At 37.0% G+C, this 21,794-nt stretch overlaps 1 protein-coding gene across 4 annotated transcripts; it reads right to left on the bottom strand.

Moving 5' to 3' along the window:
- Window positions 1-3,468: 3,468 nt before the first annotated feature.
- Window positions 3,469-20,465, bottom strand: LOC129263944 (peptide chain release factor 1-like, mitochondrial). 4 transcript variants are annotated; one of them, XM_064101318.1, is made up of 8 exons: window positions 20,382-20,465; window positions 16,398-17,040; window positions 15,710-15,845; window positions 13,183-13,265; window positions 11,624-11,807; window positions 10,775-10,938; window positions 7,052-7,169; window positions 3,469-4,284 (listed from the first exon to the last, which is right to left on the bottom strand). In XM_064101318.1, the coding sequence occupies exons 2-8, from the start codon at window positions 16,986-16,988 to the stop codon at window positions 3,923-3,925; spliced, it is 1,638 nt and encodes a 545-aa protein (XP_063957388.1). In that variant the 5' UTR covers window positions 16,989-17,040; window positions 20,382-20,465; the 3' UTR covers window positions 3,469-3,922. The 4 variants fall into 4 exon arrangements, with proteins under 4 accessions (XP_063957388.1, XP_063957390.1, XP_063957387.1 ...); XM_064101320.1 differs by lacking the exon at window positions 20,382-20,465 and adding an exon at window positions 19,844-20,104 and having other exon boundaries at window positions 16,398-18,080; XM_064101317.1 differs by lacking the exon at window positions 20,382-20,465 and adding an exon at window positions 19,256-19,340.
- Window positions 20,466-21,794: the final 1,329 nt, after the last annotated feature.

Here is a 21,794-nt window from a genome sequence, read left to right as displayed (position 1 = left end):
CAGGATATTGCATTTTTAAGAACATAATAATTCTTGAGACATGTTTTGCAAGTCTCCTTCTCCTCTCTGTTAGTCTAAGAGGTTCATCATTTAACTGCATATAATTTTATTCTTGTAATTTTTCAATATTTATGATTTTCAGGTAGGGAAAGAAATAAAGAAATTAAAGGGGGAGTAAGGAAATGGAATACAGAAGGAGAAGAAAAAGAAGAAGAAGAGGGAGGAGGAGAAGGAAGGAAAGAAAGAACAAAAGAAATAAATAAAGAGAGAGAGAAAGAAAGAAAGAAAAAAGAAACGGACAAGAAGGTAGGTTTAGACTAGATATATTATTCATTAAAGGAGAATGAAACCTTTGGAACACGATAGCTTGTGTGAAAACAGAAAAATCAAAGAAACAGATCAACGACTGTTTGAGAAAAATCGGACAAATAATGAGAAAGTTATGAGCATTGGAATACTGCGATCACTAATGCTATGGAGATCCTCAAATTGGTAATGCGACAAAGATGTGTGATGTCACTTGTGAACAACTCTCCCCATTACTTTAGTATATATTTCACTTAAATTGCCTCTTTTATCACATCTATCAGTAGATCATGTGTTCTTTTTATAAAGGAGGGCATGTAATACAGATTTTTAAAGAATACATCATGGATAAAGAGTTTGTATCACCACAAGAAAAAGCAGAAAGAGACATTTTGAGGGTATTTTATAGTCCATCAAAGGGAAAGTAGTTCACATGTGACATCACACATCCTTGTCGCATTGCCAATGGGAGGATCTCCATAGCATTAGTGATTGCAATATTCAAATGCTCATAACTTTCTCATTATTTGTCCGATTTTTCTCAAATTTTCTTTGTTCTTATTCTTTTATTTTTCTGTTTCGACACAAGCCTAATTATTCCAAATGTTTCATTCCCCTTTAAAGAGAAAGGATTGTCACTTTTAACTCATTTTGCCCCACCCCTCTCAAGATATCTTATTTGCTACGACTGGTGATCCTTTATTGTGGTAAATGGTATATTCATTGGAGATAGTTTAGCGCGTAAGAAAGGATCACCAGTTGTTCTTAACGTCGCTCTTAACTTACAAACAGCTTTATGAAACGGCCCCCTGGTGTAGATTCAATTTATGATAGCGATGAATCAACAAAAGAGCTATTCCATAGTGTATGTATGTCCAACCTCTTCATTATGTGAAGGCCTCTTGAAATGAGTTATCTCTGTTTTACCATGTTTACATTAGCTATGAATCATATAAAAGATCAAAAGCTAATACTGACAGATAAATCAAAGCGCCATCGAATGAACTGCTGTGATCTGAAAAAGCAAACATTTTTGTACAAATAATTAATAAGAGGAACGCCCCCTGGCAGGTCTCGCCCGCATTACACGATTCAATCAAGAATTAACGTTGACTTGGTGACACTGAAAAGAAGACAATTATTAATTTGAACAAGTCAAACAAGTGAATTAGTTGCTGATATTCAAACAAAAAATATGTGCAATCATTTCAATTTGGATGAAACAAACTTTTGATGTTTATTTTTATTTACAATATAGGCCTATGTAAAGTCTTTTACTTCACGTGAGAAATGTGAACTAAGAGGTGTGCCAAATTTTGATGCTGATATGTAGCGAGGGGGAGGGGGGGTATGATACGTCCACCATGGGGGTGTATGCCATCAAAACCCCCCCCCCCCACCTTTATTAGGCAGTCTTCAAGACCATCCAAACAGCCAAGTCATTTTAACTGTTTAAGTTTAATAGTTTGAAGGTTAATGATGATACATCCACAATTTCTCTGATTTCGGTTTGTTTCAGAAAATAAACATTCATGATATATATGGATATGGAAATGATCACAAATAAATATAACTTAACTTTGGCAGAATAAAGAAGAATCATTGTCCGTCTGGCGTTGCTCCACTTGGCCCCCGATAGTCGGTCCCCTGGGCTCCGCAGATGGCGATGCCCCTCAGATAGGACTTTGACGATTACGGATGAGATCGAGCCCCGGATATTGACATGAATAGCATGTCGATGAAGAACCGGGCGGCAGCTGGGCTCGTAGTCTCGTCACCGACGTGGACTCCCTCAGATAACCTTTACTGCCTAAACGGAGATCTATGGTCTGTATTAGCTTTAGGTGGTTCTTATCTCCCTGATAAACTAAAATCAACTGCCTATTATACCCTATCTATCTTAACTAGGAAAGCACTCATAAAAATGTTAAGAATAGATGAGTGCATAAAGCATATGAAGTAAAATATTCCTGTTACAAAAGAGAACTTCCTGTGCATTAAAGACTGATATTTCCAACACTTGTATAAAATATGGCATCAACCTGACTGGGATTTAATTAATATTCCTAACACAAATGTACAAACCATAACCGGGGTCGAAATATTTCCAACACATGAACTATCTTTAACCCTAAAAAGACTGGGCCATTTCGACGCCTAAGAAGACTGAGGGGGGGGGGGGGGCTGATTCAGCCCCCCCTTATGATCTCGGCCGTCAATCACGCTATAGCAACGAAAATTGGCACGCGCGTTACCCATGGCATAATCTATAAAACTATGAGATCAAATTCTGAGAAAAATCTCATTGCTAAATAATTATGCTAATTTATGCGTAAAATCAACAGTTTGCTCTACTTAACTAAATACTGACCCTAAAATGCTAAATATTGTTTCACAGACTCTTTATAGGAATCTGATCAAATTTATTGTAAAAAAATCAACATCACATTTATTTCGTATATATTTTATTGTATTCTAAATTTCTTATGTATTTCTTTGTTTTTCGACTTTTAGTTTTTTATTGTTACCATAGACAAGATGAAATTAATTGATTTTAAGCAGTAAAAGGAAAAATAATGATACATTCATGAATTTTGGCTCTAAACACTATTTGCATTGGATTTGTACACAAATTCATGTTTTCGAGCAATTTTGTGTCTGCATGCACTTATAAAATGTTGCGTAATTTTGGAACCACGTACCCGGGGGTTGCAATTTTGGTGTCAAAAGTTGCGCGAGACTTGAAAGTAAAAAATTCAGCGAATGACGCGGTCAAAAAAATCTGTGCGGCAGATTTATCCCAAAAATGTCAAGGAGGGCCCCCCAGTCTTATTAGGGCTAAGTCAGAACATATGTCTAATCAAAGGAATTAAATCTATTAAATTTTTTCCCTGACAGAAGGTTAATGATGATAAACATGTTTCAACTGGATTCATTTGGCACACAATCTGTTTGGTTTCTTTTTTTTTTATTCCTTCTTTCAAATCATAAGAGACCAATTCTTTTGTACCGCAAGAAAATTCCTAGAAATTTCATGTACAAATAAAAAGAATAATTGATTCTAAAATTGATATAATGATTTTGTGGTTATAATAATGTTTGAGACGAAATAGATGAAAATAATGTATAAAACAAGGAATCAAAGAAAAACTACAGAGAATATTCATTTTGAAGATGCTTTAATTTCAAGTAAATTTGTTCAATAACTACAAAAAGTAAGTTGCCCACAATGCACATTTAAAATAACAAGTAAAAAGTCTTGTTTTCAACAGCCAGGCAATATCAGCACATCCAGTAAGAAGGTATAAAATTTCATGGAAAGGGTATAAGCTTCACATTTTCATTACAATACAACATTTGAGACATTTAGTTTAGGGAATAAATATATATTTGTTTAGGGTACTGTAAAATGGGCAAATCAATAGAGAAATTCTGGGGAAGTCTGTATACGACCATGATGTCTAACTGCTAGTAACAGTGACCCCTCCCTCTTCCACGTTTTCTAGTATATTCTGACACTCCTGGCCTTCCATACAACTAACCATCATCTCACCTATGAGTTCAGATCCTAGTAGATACTCCATTGATACTATGAGTGATCTGATGGTCCGTGATCCTATCTTGAGTTCTCTTTGCTCATATCATAAACTTCTAGGATTCTTTCTCGTATATTCTGACACTCCTCGCCTTCCATACAACTAACCATCATTTCATCTAAGTGTTCAGATCCTAGTAGATACTCCATTACTCCATGGATACTACGACTGATCCGATGGTCCGTGATCCTATCTTGCTGGTAATTATAAGTACGAATCTTTTCAGAGCGCCCTCTTGTGCCCACCTGTGAACGACGCATCGATCTTTCAGAGTTGGTCTGGTCTTCAAGGATCCGGTTGTAGATTCGAGTCTGTAGCATCGTCATGGCAATCGAACGATTCTTGTGTTGGGAACGCTCTTGTTGACTTTCAGCCGAGATACCTTATTCAAGATCAAAACAAAATTGAACTAAATAGGCATAAGAAAGAAGTAAAATATATATCTTTTGTCAAAGACTTGTTGAAGATGCTGCAACTTGAATTTGATTGCTTATATGCTCAATTGTTCACATCTACTTCTCTCACCTAGTTTTTGATTGTTTGTTTGGTTTTTTTACTTTCCATATTAAAATCACAAATAAAATAAGTGAAAATCAAAACAATTTTTTCAATGAAGGGTAGCCCATTTCAGTGATATTTACAAAATATACCTGTCCTTCCATTTGATCCTAAAAAAAAAATAACTTAAAAAGAAGTAAGATTGAAAATTAAAACAAGACATAAGATGCAAAACAATAATTAACATAGCATTGAACAAAAAAAAAAGCAAACCTGACAAACCCGAGACAAAATAATGTATAATGCACCAAATATTCAAGATTCATAAAGATAACTTCTAACGTTTGATATAAAGGACTGTATCGTTAAAAAAATATTGATAACATGGGATGGTGGTCATGTGTTTCATCAGACCTTTCTTTTATAATAATAATAATAATAATATATGTGATTTGTAATGCGCCGAATCCACTCGGCAGAGTGCACAAGGCGCAGCGAAAGAAAGAAAGAGAAAAAGTACAAATATAATAGTAATAGATTCAGGAACAATTAAGAGTAAGAATCATTGAATAGACGAGTCTTAAGGTAACGTTTAAATGTGTCAATAGAAGTGCATTCACGGATATCCAGGGGAAGATCATTCCAGAGAACAGGGCCAGCGTGAGCAAAAGCTTGAACCCCCATGTCTTAACGGATTTGGGAATAACTAGGGAACCAGAGTTGGATGAATGTAGGGACCTGACAGGAGTGTATTTGCTGATTAGATTGAAATTGTACTGTGGAGCAGAGCCGTTAATAGCATGGAATGCAAGGAGAAGGATTTTGAAGATGATGCGATCGTTGACCTTTAACCAATGTAGAGATTTCAGAATGGGTGTGATATGAACATGTTTTTTGGATAGGGTAACAATACATGTTGAGGGTGTTTTGATAAATCAATGATCAAGCATTATTAATTTAGGTTTTAGAGCAAATTTCAAGAATTATTAAATTGAAATTTAATGCATGAGTGAACATGAAATACAATTTTTCACTTTTTCAAGTGGATCTCAGCAATGTGTTCATGGAAGTCAGAATAGGGATAGGACTTAGGTGGGGGAAGTAGGTTGACGGGATATGGGTCACCAGAACACTTAACCCCCCCCCCCCCCCCTCTCTACCCCTTTCACCCCTCCTAAGAGACTAGCATTTGCTAGGGTAAGCAGGAATTAGCCTTCCAGTTTTTTTAGAGGTGAGTCCTTTGGAACTTGCAAAGTTAAGGGTGTTATGCTATAAATTACTGATGAATTGAGATCAGTTTTGGTTTCTTAAGCAAATTTAATGAGTTACTAAATTGAAATGTAATGCATGAGTAAACAGGAATTGTAATTTTAGTGTAGCATTTTTAGTTTATTATGTGGATCTTAGCAAGTGTGCTTGTGAGAGTCAGAGTAATGTGATGGTATCTGGGGGTGAGATAGGGTAAGACTGTGTTAAAGGGGCATTCTTCTTTGTGTTCTCTTACAAATTACATGTCATGTACTCATGCCTGCCCTCCATCCCCTTTCTCTCTCCTTGATGGTATTTAAAACTTAAATGCCAAGTGACTTATGGTTGATGGGTCTTTCTTTTCCATTGAATGATTATTAAGAATTTGATTAATTATGATGATTAATGAAAAGATTTATTGAAAAAGCTGAATGTTTGAATGATAATTTATTGAAAAAGATGAATATTTGATTGATCACATTGATTGAGTTGATTTACTAACAGATTGTTGATTAAATGATTGATAGGTAAAAGTTGATGACCTAATTTTCAGAATTTATTATCAAATTGACAGTCCGCTCTGCACTTAATGCGTACATGTAATAGCAATCAGTCTCACTCTCAACAGGAGGGGGGGGGGGGCGGACCTGTAGGTCCATCAGCTTACTTCACCCACTGGAGTCACTTCTTACCCCTATTCTCCTGACTCCAATCAACACACTGCTGAGATCCACATTGTAAAGTTAAAATGCTGCACTAAAGATTTGCAATTCGCGCTCACTCATGCATGGAATTTCAATTTGATAATTCATGAAATTTGCTCTAACAATTTAAATTGATAATGAATGACCATTAATTCATCACAACACCCTCAAGTTTGCAAGTTCCAAGGGACTCGCCTCTCAAAAACTGAAAGAAACCGAAAGGCTAATTCCTGCCCACCCTAATTTTCATACCCTCTGTTTAAGTGGGTAGTGCTCACTCAAGCATGAATAGTTTTCCAACATTTTGATGTCATTTGATGACTTTATTGGCTTTCCATATATATAAGTCTTTCCCCCCGAAGTTATATACTTTTTATTTGGCAGCTATTTCAAAAGTGTATAGTTTTTTTGGGGACGCACTGTAGTCTTAGGGGCAGAAAACCCCCACATGTATATATAATACCTGTCTGTAGTAGATATATAATACCTGTTGGTATATGAGTGATTCTAACAGCACTGTCTGTAGTAGATATATAATACCTGTTGGTATATGAGTGATTCTAATAGCACTGTCTGTAGTAGATATATAATACCTGTTGGTATATGAGTGATTCTAATAGCACTGTCTGTAGTAGATATATAATACCTGTTGGTATATGAGTGATTCTAATAGCACTGTCTGTAGTAGATATATAATACCTGTTGGTATATGGGTAATTCTAACAGCACTGTCCGTTGTATTCACATGCTGACCTCCTGCTCCACTAGCTTTCTTTGTTTCAATCCTCAGATCTTTAGGGTCCAGTTTCAGATCAATCTAAGTTAAAAGAGTAAAAATTCAGAATGAAAGGAATACAAAATTTTATGCCCAAAACAGAAATTAGAACAATTTATTATTTATAGTAATCCAAACACATCTATTTTATGTATTCAGGCCATGCAACAGGAATATGAAACTAATACTAGTACCTCAGTCAGATTTGCTCTACGGCAGCCGTACGGCGAGTCGAAAACAGCCGTTTTATTCATTTTTATTCACATCACCTATGTAGCTGGTAAAAAAAAATGTTAAAAAGGCTGTTCTTTACTTGCCGTATGGCTGCCATAGAGCAAATGTGACCAAGGTATTAGAGTTTTATTTTTATTTTCAAGTAATGGCTGGTATTTTTTACTTCATAGAATTAGCCAATAACTACATGTATTCTAAGCTGCACAGGTATATACTGTAGCTAACAAGGGGAGAGGTAAACTAATGCTATGACAGTGATGTCACAATACTTCCTACTTGCTACAGATTCAAATGCAAGATAAATAAAACTTTTAACCAATAAGACAAACAATAGTGAGGTGGGTATTAAGCAAACACAAAATGATTTCAGAGTGTTCTAAAAAGTTTTCAAAACATTATGAAACTATTTTACCAACATTCTCAAATATTTTATGTTTGTGGAAAGTTGCACCTGTTTAGGCTGTGGTAGTACCATTATAGGTTGCATCTCCTTAGATTTTGGCAGTAATGCTATAGATATAATACCAGTATAAATACACCCTTGGTTTTTTACCTCTTTGGGTTGTGGTAGTACTGCTATAGACATGGTGCTTGTATATATACGCCTTTGGTTTATATCTCTTTGGGTTGTGGTAGTACCGCTATAGACATGGTGCTTGTATGTATACGCCTTTGGTTTATATCTCTTTGGGTTGTGGTAGTACCGCTATTGACATGGTGCTTGTATGTATACGCCCTTGGTTTATATCTCTTTGGGTTGTGGTAGTACCGCTATAGACATGGTACAAGTATGTATACCCCCTTGGTTTATATCACTTTGGGTTGTGGTAGTACCGCTATTGACATGGTACTAGTATGTATACATCCTTGGTTAATACCTCTTTGGGTTGTGGTAGTACCGCTATTGACATAGTACAAGTATGTATACCCCCTTGGTTTATATCTCTTTAGGTTGTGGTAGTACCGCTATTGACATGGTACTAGTATTTATACGCCTTTGGTTTATACCTCTTTGGGTTGTGGTAGTACCGCTATTGACATGGTACTTGTATGTATACACCCTTGGTTTATATCTCTTTAGGTTGTGGTAGTACCGCTACTGACATGGTACTAGTATGTATACGCCTTTGGTTTATACCTCTTTAGGTTGTGGTAGTACCGCTATAGACATGGTGCTTGTATGTATACACCTTTGGTTTATATCTCTTTGGGGTGTGGTAGTACCACTATAGACATGGTGCTTGTATGTATACGCCATTGGTTTATATCTCTTTGGGTTGTGGTAGTACCGCTATAGACATGGTGCTTGTATGTATACGCCTTTGGTTTATATCTCTTTGGGTTGTGGTAGTACCACTATAGACATGGTGCTTGTATGTATACGCCTTTGGTTTATATCTCTTTGGGTTGTGGTAGTACCACTATAGACATGGTGCTTGTATGTATATGCCTTTGGTTCATATCTCTTTGGGTTGTGGTAGTACCGCTATTGACATGGTGCTTGTATGTATACGCCCTTGGTTTATATCTCTTTCGGTTGTGGTAGTACCGCTATTGACATAGTACAAGTATGTATACCCCCTTGGTTTATATCTCTTTAGGTTGTGGTAGTACCGCTATTGACATGGTACTAGTATTTATACGCCTTTGGTTTATACCTCTTTGGGTTGTGGTAGTACCGCTATTGACATGGTACTTGTATGTATACACCCTTGGTTTATATCTCTTTAGGTTGTGGTAGTACCGCTACAGACATGGTACTAGTATGTATACGCCTTTGGTTTATACCTCTTTGGGTTGTGGTAGTACCGCTATCGACATGGTGCTTGTATTTATACGCCTTTGGTTTATACCTCTTTGGGTTGTGGTAGTACCGCTATTGACATGGTACTAGTATGTATACACCCTTGGTTTATATCTCTTTAGGTTGTGGTAGTACCGCTACAGACATGGTACTAGTATGTATACGCCTTTGGTTTATACCTCTTTGGGTTGTGGTAGTACCGCTATTGACATGGTACTTGTATGTATACACCCTTGGTTTATATCTCTTTAGGTTGTGGTAGTACCGCTACAGACATGGTACTAGTATGTATACGCCTTTGGTTTATACCTCTTTGGGTTGTGGTAGTACCGCTATCGACATGGTGCTTGTATTTATACGCCTTTGGTTTATACCTCTTTGGGTTGTGGTAGTACCGCTATCGACATGGTGCTTGTATGTATACGCCTTTGGTTTATACCTCTTCGGGTTGTGGTAGTACCGCTATTGACATGGTACTTGTATGTATACACCCTTGGTTTATATCTCTTTAGGTTGTGGTAGTACCGCTACAGACATGGTACTAGTATGTATACGCCTTTGGTTAATACCTCTTTGGGTTGTGGTAGTACCGCTATTGACATGGTACTAGTATGTATACGCCCTTGGTTTATATCTCTTTGGGTTGTGGTAGTACCGCTATAGACATGGTGCTTGTATATATACGCCTTTGGTTTATACCTCTTTGGGTTGTGGTAGTACCGCTATTGACATGGTGCTTGTATTTATACGCCTTTGGTTTATACCTCTTTGGGTTGTGGTAGTACCGCTATCGACATGGTACTAGTATGTATACGCCCTTGGTTTATATCTCTTTGGGTTGTGGTAGTACCGCTATTGACATAGTACAAGTATGTATACCCCCTTGGTTTATATCTCTTTAGGTTGTGGTAGTACCGTTATTGACATGGTACTGGTATTTATACGCCTTTGGTTTATACCTCTTTGGGTTGTGGTAGTACCGCTATTGACATGGTACTAGTATGTATACGCCCTTGGTTTATATCTCTTTAGGTTGTGGTAGTACCGCTATTGACATGGTATTGTATTTATACGCCTTTGGTTTATACCTCTTTGGGTTGTGGTAGTACCGCTATTGACATGGTACTTGTATGTATACGCCCTTGGTTTATATCTCTTTAGGTTGTGGTAGTACCGCTATTGACATGGTACTAGTATGTATACGCCTTTGGTTTATACCTCTTTGGGTTGTGGTAGTACCGCTATTGACATGGTACTAGTATGTATACGCCCTTGGTTTATATCTCTTTAGGTTGTGGTATTACCGCTACTGACATGGTACTAGTATGTATACGCCTTTGGTTTATACCTCTTTGGGTTGTGGTAGTACCGCTATAGACATGGTGCTTGTATGTATACGCCTTTGGTTTATACCTCTTTGGGTTGTGGTAGTACCGCTACTGACATGGTACTAGTATGTATACGCCTTTGGTTTATACCTATTTGGGTTGTGGTAGTACCGCTATTGACATGGTACTTGTTTATATACGCCCTTGTTTTTGTACCTCTTTATGTTGTGGTAGTGCCACTACAGACATGGAAATAGTATGTATACGCCCTTGGTTTATACCTCTTTAGGTTGTGGAAGTACCGCTATTGACATGGTGCTTGTATGTATACGCCCTTGTCTCTCTGTCTTTGGTACCCTCTGAACACGATGGACGCCAGCCTCCTGTCTTAGAAGACGATAAGCTTGATCACCGGTGATACTAACGGTAGCATGCCTTAATCCACCTAGGAAAAAAAATTGAAGTAACTGATTTATCTATTTTTTTAGACAGGGTGGTCTCTTCGGTAATAGAAACTGCTTTATCCAGATAAAGATCAGGCATTGATAGATGAATAGATCGATACATGTAGATAAATGGTATTAATTTAAATTATCCACATTAGTTAACAAACTGAAATGAATGGGAATTACACAACTACAAAAACAAGTATACATTTCATTAATTACACTTTACGGTACAATGTTTAAACATATCCTGTATACTGTATACTATTGATCTTAGGTATAATTAAAACTTCCAAGACTACATTCGTACATATTGCCAGGATCAAGAGATATATGGAGAGAGAAAGGAAAGGGGATCAAAAGAAAAAAAAGTACCTGTAAATATAAAAGAACACTTCTGATTGGTTCCTGGTTAGTATGTTGAACAAAATGCGCATGTAACATTGGTCTTGATTAGTCAGTCCATTTAGCAATTTTGTTTGCAATCAGTCAATTAGTTCGAAAAGATCTGAACATGCTTTGCAATATGATACCAGATGAAAATATCAAGGACAGAAAAGAGCTATCGTCTCAAAATAACATACCATGATGATCATGCTACTCATACATAACAAAGACTCCTTTATCACAGGGGAGCGTTTCATCAACATTTTTCCAGTTCCAAACAATACGACTTTTACTAACCTATATCTGAGGTAAAGTACTCAAGGATTGTAAAGGACCAACGTCTGTAATCTGCATATCGTTGATACATGTCAAACATATCAGAGGCAAACAGCATAGCTTCTTGACCTCCCACACCTGCTGAAAACTCCATTATGACATCATTATCATTAGTCTCTTCGGAGGACATTAGAAGGTCAACCAACTATAGAGGAAAGACAAAAGAAATGAGATGGAATTGACTGTCACACAAACCTTATGGTTTGATCAGACACTGGGACCCCGTTGCATAAAAATTATTATTATGGTATCTTTGTCATCCAGTGGTAACTACCATGGTAACAATGACCAACAACCAATCAAAATCAAGGATTACATGCAAGTTACCATTGGAAGGTAAAGTTACCATGATGGTAACTTTTATGCAACGGAGCCCAGATTTGCTAACTTGATCACCGGTTAAATGTACATGATCATATTTATGGCTTGATTTGCAGTGACACGACATTTGCTCCTGCGACAATTACTCAGGGGTTAATTTTATCTAAGATAAAGGGTTATACATGTATGTTGGATAGGGTATAGTGTTAAACCCAGGGTTGAAGATGGTTATTCAATTAGTATGTGCAATTTAGAGCAGAGCAATCCTCATCAGAGCAAATGGCATAGCGCAGAGTATGCAATATATATGCTGGCTTGATTGCTGTTATAATGATCACAACATAATACATAATAAAGCATGAAAATCGGTTCAACGATCAAATGAAAGATTTGTGTTACCGCGTCTAGGACACTTTTAATGGATCAGACAAGATTAAATGCTGGGGCCTGTTTCATAAAGAGTTACAACTGCAGTAACTTTGCCATAATGGCAACTACCATGGTAACAGGGCTCAACAGTCAATCAAAATCAAGGTTACCATGGAAGTTGCCATAATGGCAAAGTTACAACAGTTGTAACTCTTTATGAAACTGGCCCCACGTCTGTGGTGCAAACTCTTCACTCCAGTAAATAAGGGTCTGAATACGTGCAGCCTATCAATGCCTTGTGTACTGTTGGCCCTCTCCCTTGAAACAGCATTTGAATTGTATGACAATAAGAATGACTACATTAAATGATAATTAGCATCTGCCAAATCAGATCAGAATTATGTAATGAAAAATGATGCAAAAAATCATATATTGTACATCAAAGCAAAATGTAATATTTTACCATAATCCACAATGGGCATAGATTACTAAAAAAATCATCCAAATGGACTATTTTCATCCAAAATAAATTCATGTGAACAATTTTCCTTCAAACCAAAGGAAATATATTCATTTATTTCATTTTTTATCGATCACACGTGGTAAAAACAGTGGAGCATAGTCTGGTTCAGCTAAAAAACTGCTCTACAACTCAATGAAGAAAGAAAATTTGAATTTTACAGAAATTATTATGTTATATTATGTAATATATGGCTTAAAGAAAAGCAACCAGAAAAAAAATATATATAGTCACATACCTTCACACAGCTCATCACAAAAAAACGATACCTGAGAAAAAAATGAGCCTATTGAGATTTTCTTGGTCTTACCACTTGTGATAAATCTTCAATCCTGTCCTGGAGTTGATCCTTCTCAGATAGAGCTAGATCCTGCATCTCTTTATCATGACCATCTAATGATTAACAGAATAAAAGGAATTCAGGGTTCATTCAAGCATGAGACCTGCACATTATACAATCTTCATGAAACTTCCAATCAATTAGGAGAAAATGGTCTCAAAGAACATCAGTGCCCCGTTGCATAAAAGTTAATACTATTATGGTATTTGCCAACTCGTCCACTCACCACATGGTCTACTTTTATTTAGTCTAATGCCATTCCATCCATCAACATTTTGTCTAACATCCATTTGGTCCATTAACCCAAAATAGTCCAATCATCACTTCGCCTAATCACCATTTCATCTATGGCCATTTCGTCTCATAACCAGTTGGTCTAATATCCATACTATTTTCATTCACTTTGCACAATTTAACACTTAGTCCAATTAGACCAAATGGTATAATTACTAAATGGCTATTGGACCAACTGGTTATTAGACAGAATGGCATTAGACTAAATGAAAGAAGACCTTGTGGTGAGTGGACAAACTGATGGTAGACCAAATAATAATATACAAGTTTGCAATTTGACAATTAGTTTTAAAGAGAAATGAAACCCAAGGAACTTAAGTGGGCTTGAGTGGAAAGAGAAAAATCAAACGATAAGATCAAAGAAAGTTTGAGAAAAATCGGACAAATAATGAGAAAGTTATGAGCAGTTGAATATCGCTATCACTAATGCTATGGAGATCCTCCAATTGGCAATGCGACAGATATGTGTGATGTCACATGTGAACAACTTTCCCTTTGATGGACTGTAAAATACCCTTAAATCTCTCTTTTTGCTCCTTCTTATGGTGATACAAACACTTAACCCTAAAATGGCCGGGGGGGGGGTTGAATCAACCCCCCCCCCCTCAACATTTTCTGCGATCATTCCGCCGCGTGAAATTTTTTGACCGCGCCACTAACAGAGTTTATACTTTTAAGTCTTGCGCATCTTTTGAGACCAAATTTACGACGCCCAGGTACGCGGTTCCGAAATCACGCAACATTTTGTAAGTGCATGTCAGACCAAAAATTGTTCCAAAACGTGATTTTGTGTACAAAGTCAATGCAAATTGAGTTTTCTCATCTTATTCATAAAGATATGATTATTTTTACTTTAAACAGCTGAAAGCAATTGATTTTAGTATAATTATGCTTCAAAAAGGTTGTGCAATAAATCTGGTGAAAAAAACAAAGAAAAACAAAAGGTTGAAAACAAAGAAATACATATGAAATTCATAAAACAATAAAATACAAAAGAAATTGATTTCCAAACCGAAGTTTTTTTCAATTGCCATCGTTAAGAATGCTGCAAAGAATATTTTTACCAAAAATTAGCATTCTAGGAGCTTTATTTAGTGAATTAGAGCAAAAAGTATGATTTATGCATAAATTAGCATAATTAATTCATATAAAATAAAATCTCATTATTTTGGGAAATTTTACCATACAGCCTTGTAGATTACATCGCACACTACCAGCATGCAAAAATTTGGGGTGCTCGCGCGATCGGCGGCCGAGATCTCAGGGGGGGGGGTTGAATCAACCCCCCCCCCCCCCCGGCCACAGAACAGCCAAAAAAGCCCGGCCTAGTTAGGGTTAAACCATAATGTATTCTTTGAAAATCTGTATTACAAGCCCTCCTATAAAAATATTATTGATAGATCTACTGATAGATGTGATAAAAGAGACATTTTAAGTGAAATATACACAGAAACAATGGGAAAGTTGTTCACATGTGATATCACACATCTTTGTCACATTGCCAATGGGAGGATCTACATTACAATAATAATCTAAACTGCAAATGCTCATAACTTTCTTATTTTTCATTCAATTTTCTTAAACTTTCATTGATCTGTCTCCTTGATTTTTCTGTTTTCACACAAGCTGTCTTGTTCCAAAGGTTTCATTTTCCTTTAAAGACAAATTAGAAATAAACTGTCATGGATACTGCCGGAGGACATGAACACTTGCATTCCACAGAAGCATTGACTAAAAACACTTTTAGTTTTAGTTAATAACAATAATAATCCGCTTTTATATAGTGCTTAATACATCGGAACGACGTGTCTACGTGCTTTACAAATATATTATTACCCAGGTCATCGGATTCAATCAGTCATTTCGCGCACAATGTGTGCGCATCCTCCACTCCCTGGGGACTATTCCAGTCAGTCGCCTGTGAGGCGCACACAGTACTGGACAAGCTACAATGACTTTCACATCCTACCGGGTACCCATTTAGCACCTGGGTCGAGAGTTGCAAAGTGTGGATTAACGCCTTGCCAAATGACACCAGACTGCGGAGGGATTCGAACACACGACCCTCTGTTTACAAGGCAAAAGTCAGAACCACTACACTACGGCTCCTCCTAGTAATCAGAATGCCTGCTGATGTATCACAAATTTATTCTTATTTTTCATATTTTTCTAAAATCACATTTATATCATGACCACTACCTACCTTGGATAAGATGCTGAATTTTATCGATCTCTTCTTCCATTGAAATCAGTTCGTTCCATTTCTCAAGGATCTCACCAAGCTCCATCATGGATCCCCTGAGCTCCTTCTGTTTAGAGTCTGACAACGGCTCCCCTCCCTATTAAAACAAACAAAACAATAAAAGGGAAAATATGACTGCTATATCTTATATCTCATGTGTAGTATTTTTTTATGTACATCTACAACTTTCAACTTTAGGATTTTGTTGGGGTAGCAATTATAAAAGGAATCTCCTCCTTTCTGCTACCTCTGACACTCTCATTAAGTGCTACCTTCTGTTTGTCATTCTATTTCTTATATCTCCCTTTGTGTAATACTTGTATTATTTTGTAATGTGTTTTTATGATGAGTGTTGAATAATTTGAATTTGAATTTAAACATGGCTCAGCAACCAATCACAATCAAGGTTTGTACGCATGTTGCAATAATGTTTACAACTGTTTGTGGAAACGGGTCTCGGTCCCATTTCATTAAGACTTATTATAATGAACCATTTCAATAACAAATTTACTACCAGCCAATCACATTGAAGGACTTCATTAGCTTTGCAGATTTGTTTAAAACAAGTTTAATGAAACAGATCCCTGAACAGGTAAATAAAATGTTAGATTCCTCTCAATACTACTGCAGGAAAGAGAATGGTACTAACCTGCAGTCTATCTGAGATGGCCTGGTGCTCATTTCTCAGATGATCCATGTAGCATCTGAACTGTGGGCTCTTAGGTGAGAGGGGATCACCGGTCTCATTTCCAATAGCGCTGGATCCATACCTCTGAACTCTGCAACATGTGAAGGCACTAGTAGCTGCAGACTGGTAATAACTTCTCTTGCGGCAAACATTCATTGCAGAATATGAAGCTCTTGTTGAGAAATGATGGTGCACCGGTCTATTCAACATCTGTCTACTATCCCTGAGTCTCCTTGGACCGACACTTATGCAATTAACTTGGTTCGCCTGACATAGCAATGACGAGCTTTGTTTCAAATTCCTACAAAGAGCTCTTTGGAGCTTACAAATGTCTGACTCTGATCTATGTTGTGATAATGCTGACAGATTCGGTTTAAAAACTCTGCCAGTATACGAAACATTAGCCTCTCCTCCATGTGTTTTTAGACTGTCAGGAAAGTGAATCACACTATGCCTTGCTGTATGTGAGTGACTGTGACATGCTGCAAACACCTGTAGTTGAAGTCTACAAGATGAAACAAGTCTTGTTGTTCTTTGAATCATGCTATTCATCTTCTGCAAACAATAGGCCTACTCCTTCTAGTAAATATTCGGTACACTCCTTCTGAGGAAAGGTGGGAAGAAAGAATAAAAAAAAAAATTATTAACTCTTTGCCTGTATTGTTCAACTAGTCACAGAGAGCAGACAGCCAAGTTAGATTCAAGCCACATTCTATTCACAATACAAACCAAGTGCAATTAGTCTATTGTTCATACACAAATTAGTGATGAGTGCATCGCAAAGCTTTTCTTTACACTAAACCAATTCCAAACAAAAGCTTAAGTGAGCTGTATTAGCAGAGTCCATCCATGCTAAACCCCTCTAAAGGTTGCACCTTGAAATTAATGCGGCGCAGGAGGGTGTCCGTGGTGGGCAAAGGGTTAAAATAATATTGTGTCATCTATCTAGAACATGATAATGATACACTTTGCTTGTAAATGTTTTGACAATGAGATCACTCTCTCTCTCTCTCTCTCTCTCTCTCTCTCTCTCTTAGGTGATACCTCCACTCTTTTGGAGATCATGGTGACTGTAAAATGAAGATGATGGTAAATCTTTATTCTTTTCAAGACAGACAATCTGATAAGGGGGAAGTGATTTCCACCAGAAATATCGCTGCCGAGATCGCACTTGTTCAATCTATCGCAAGAAAAACTGGAATGGCCACGGCGGAAAATTTGACACCCTTTCTAATAATATGGCACTCTTCAAAACATCCAACATATCTGCCGACTGAATGGGAAATGCGTGCTGTTGAAGAGTGTACGCTCGTTTTCAGAACAAACTTAACAAAGACCCTTATTAAATTACGTCATCCAGCCACTGCCTTTTGGAGCGTCGCTTGAATATGCATAAAATAAATTGCAGCGTCTTGATAATATTCGATCAATAGGCCTAGCTACACTGAGCTGGAGCGATCCGATCACGAACCAAGACCGTATACAATGTGACAGGATATCGTTACCGCTATCGATACTTCCGTTTCCGTTTTGGCGTATGGCGACCACGTAGTCATGACATGATTGACCAATCAGCGGTCTCCAAATCGCTGTGCAGAAATGGTCCAGATCTATCCGGCATTGTATACAGTCCCAACACTCCCACTCACACAAGCATGCGAGGTTAGTTGTACTAACCTCGCACAACGCATGTCATTTCATAATGAACTTTGACGTTTTCATTCATCACCAAGAATGTGTGAATATGAAACACGCCTAAATCTTTACAGTGTACTAAATTTATTCGTCTAAATCTTATAATGTAATCTAGTTTTAAAATTGGTGCTCTATCTTATTAATAAAAATGGATTTTAAGGACGTTCCACAGTTAAAGTGAAATCCATGTCATTTTCACCCATTTTCACCAAACTTTGCACATAGATACTTTAGAACCTTAATACTCGAAATATGAAAAAATTAACATAGGTCCATGTGCTTGATTTTTTGCTATAGAGCTTCAAAGTTCACCCAAATTGATGTTCTTAAGAATTGCGCATTCAAAAGAATTTGGCATTTTTAGACCGTCCAAGATTACTACAATGAGTTTAATTCTCTATTACTCAGTCAAAATACGTGAAAAAAGTCATCAAATTTCGCAAGAGAGTTAATAATTGTATCGTTAGAATGGAGAATCTATTCATAGTGCTATTTGTTTGCAATTTTAAGTTTAACAGCACTGTCAGTTCTTAAAAATGACGTAAGAGATAACAAAATCCCAATCTAAAAAATGTGAAATTTCAGTAACAAACTACAAACGTACAATAAATGCTGCACTTTATTCAAAATCCATGTCATTTTCACCAAAATTTGCAGAGTTGCAGAGGAAGGTATACCTAAGAGGTACAAACATTAAAAAATAGGGGTTCATGTGCTTGTTTTTAAACTATCAGCATTTTTATTAGAGCAAATGTGCTTTTTGAAACACCAAAAATGCACCCAATGCTTTGTATCTATGTGAAGAAATAAACAAAACCACTCTCCCATTTATTCAAACTCGAGGTAATATTCGTGATTTTTGGCAGCACTGCAGATAAGAGTAAAGTATTTTGAAATTGTAGATATTTTTTTTTTTTAATGGTCCATGGAATAATTCCATTTTTTAGCTTCATGAAATAACGCATCGGATCTGCAGTTTAAGTGCAGAAGATGAGAAAAATCAGCGCATACCCGCATCTAATTAATCACCCGTTCATCCATTGTGACGTCAGCGCGCAGAGTGTAAACTATGCGCAGATCATAATGCGCACAAACATAACTGTGGAACGTCCTTAAACACTTACCTCCAAATCTCAGCCAGTTACTCCGTCCGATCCTTAATACTGCGGTGGAAATTAGGCAAACAACAATCGAAATGCGAATTTTTCCTATCGAACAGTCTAGATTCAAGTCGCCGGCGCATAATAGGAAATTGTACCAAAAAAAATCAACAGGCATCTCACGTATAATCGCTGATGGCGCTACATCATAAAATAATGCTGAACAGCGAAAAAAATGCGGAGCGCCTAGAACGCAACCAGTAGTACAGCTGATCTAACCTAAACGACGGAAACAAGCGGAAACAAGCAAGTTTATTAAATAATATCGCGCGCCCTCTCAGTGCGTATAGAGTAAACCAGCGAATCGGCTGCATGCCTGCTTCAACATCAAGAAAAATGTTTGATATAAAGTACCAGAAAGACAGAGAGGAATTGAAATTGGCTTTATATCGTTTGGTAAGTTTCATATCCAAAGCTTATCTTACATAAAATCTTTAGCTATCGCTAGTTTAAAAGAAACCGCACTAAAAGGCATTGCAAGTGCCGTGCCAGTAGTTATCCTGTGCACGGCGGCGGTACCGGTAATGTACCCGTGGGCACTCCAGTCCAGACTATGGACAATTTGCCACTGAGCTGATGAGATGATAAGTAAATAATTTCCGTTTACGGTTTAGATCTACATGATCTACTGGTCATATTTTTTCAATTCCTTTTTTTAATGACATTAATATTCAACATTTGTACTTCAGAAATAGACATGATTTTTATTTGATTCAATGAATGATTATATATTTTTGTTTTGGTCCAATTAATAAAGTGAAGACCAGTCAAGTGTCCGAAATTTTTATTTTGCAATGGGCACTTCTCCCGCCCGGCCTCACACTTTCAACACCTCCTTTCATGCAAATATAATGAGTGGAATCGCTGTAGATCTACTGCCATCTCTTGTTTATTTCCCTATTTTCACTCTAGTCATGACGTAGGCTAATTCCCATTTCACTTTCTATATCTCCAGCTCCATTTAAGTACACTATCCGTCATTTGTTACAAATTAACTTACACAAATATGAATATGTGGGACTTGCCATAATATTACCAACGACTAAGGCCTTACCTCACTCCATTTTACTATAATTTACTCACTCAGTACCTTAATAATGTTGGACTTTGAATTTTAAATCGGAGAATTGTAACCTCCTTTTCCCTTCTTCAAATTCAAGCATTCAATATTTTCTCGAAGTCAAATGCTAAAACGTGAGAAAATGTTACTGACGTGACCAGGCTAAGCCTAAGGATAGCAGAACTTGTGGCTCATCTCTAGCGACCAATAAGTACATTGATTAAAATAAAGGAGAATGAAACTCTTGGAGCAAGTTAGCTTTTGTGAAAGCAGAAAAATCAAAGAATATCAACAAAAGTTTGAGTAAAATAGGACTAGCAATAGAAGAGTTATGAGCATTTGAATGTCGAGATCACTAATGCTATGGAGATCCTCCCATTGGCAATGCGACCAAGATCTATGATATGTCACATAGATGAACAACTTTCCCCTTTTGGACGCTGTAAATATACCCCAAAACATCTCTTTTTGCTTATTCTAATCATATGACAAACGATTCATCAATGATATAATGTCGTGAAACCTCTGTACTTGTCCTCTCATAAAGAGAACACCTCACCTTGTGATAGAGTCTATAAAAGTGAGAATATAAGTGAAATAAGTACTAAGTAATGAGGGAGTTGTACGTGTACTGTGACCCCGGGGGGGCCACTTCCATTCACGAGTGGATACCATGCGCGACCATGGGGTCTCGAAAAGCACCCTAAACACGTAATTTCCATATTCTGAAAATGCACCTCTTAACAAGTATTGGCGTGTGAAACCCTACCCTTAACAAGTATTGGAAACAAAACGATACTCTTGGCAAATATTCCCTGAAATGAACCCCTAAACAAGAACAGGAATGTTTTATTGTTACGGGTTACCTCGCGCAAATTGGACTCTAAACACAAAGTGTTGGGGCAAAAAGGACATCCTTTATAAAACATTTTAATTTTGTTTTATCATCCCCGCAAATTCGACCCTAAACACGTAATTGCCCTAGCGAAATAGACACCCTTTTTTCATTATTTTTGTGTTTTTGACACCCTTATCAAGTTACGTACGTAACGTGCCCTATCGTGAAAAAGACATCCTTTTTACGTGTTTTTTTGGTCGCGCATGGTATCCACTCGTCAATGTAAGTGGCCCCCCCGGGACTGTGACATCACAGATCTTGGTGTGTTCACTTAACGCGCACCGTGGCAAATCCCCTATTCCGGCGTAAAAAAATTGACAAAATAGACCCATTTTCGGCTCTTTTAACTCATATCTCAAAAACCGCTCGAGATTTTTCACGGGTTCAAACGGTTTTTTAATCTTAGACTTGTTCTACATCTCATGATATCTGTCATTTTATATTCTGATTAAAAAAACAGGGATGAAGATAGACAGCTGGCAGCCGTCTGTTTCGAGGAGTTTTTTAACTTTTTTTTTTTTTTTTTTTATTTCTCCTCGTACACA

This window comes from Lytechinus pictus, chromosome 6 (assembly GCF_037042905.1).
Source record: "Lytechinus pictus isolate F3 Inbred chromosome 6, Lp3.0, whole genome shotgun sequence".
NCBI classification, from domain to species: Eukaryota; Metazoa; Echinodermata; class Echinoidea; order Temnopleuroida; family Toxopneustidae; genus Lytechinus; species Lytechinus pictus.
The sequence above is the reverse complement of the archived record's forward strand: the minus strand, read 5'-3'. Positions and strand labels throughout refer to the sequence as shown.

What these genes read in the sequence shown, in the direction of transcription:
- LOC129263944 (XM_064101318.1), bottom strand. Translation starts at nt 16,988, where the DNA reads ATGAATAGCATGATTCAAAGAACAACAAGACTTGTTTCATCTTGTAGA. An exon ending in CCATCTCAGATAGACTGCAG is followed by an intron (nt 15,846 to 16,397) that starts GTTAGTACCATT and finishes TTGTTTTAATAG; the next exon opens with GGAGGGGAGCCGTTGTCAGA. An exon ending in TACTTCCACAACCTAAAGAG is followed by an intron (nt 7,170 to 10,774) that starts GTATAAACCAAG and finishes CTTTTAACTTAG; the next exon opens with ATTGATCTGAAACTGGACCC.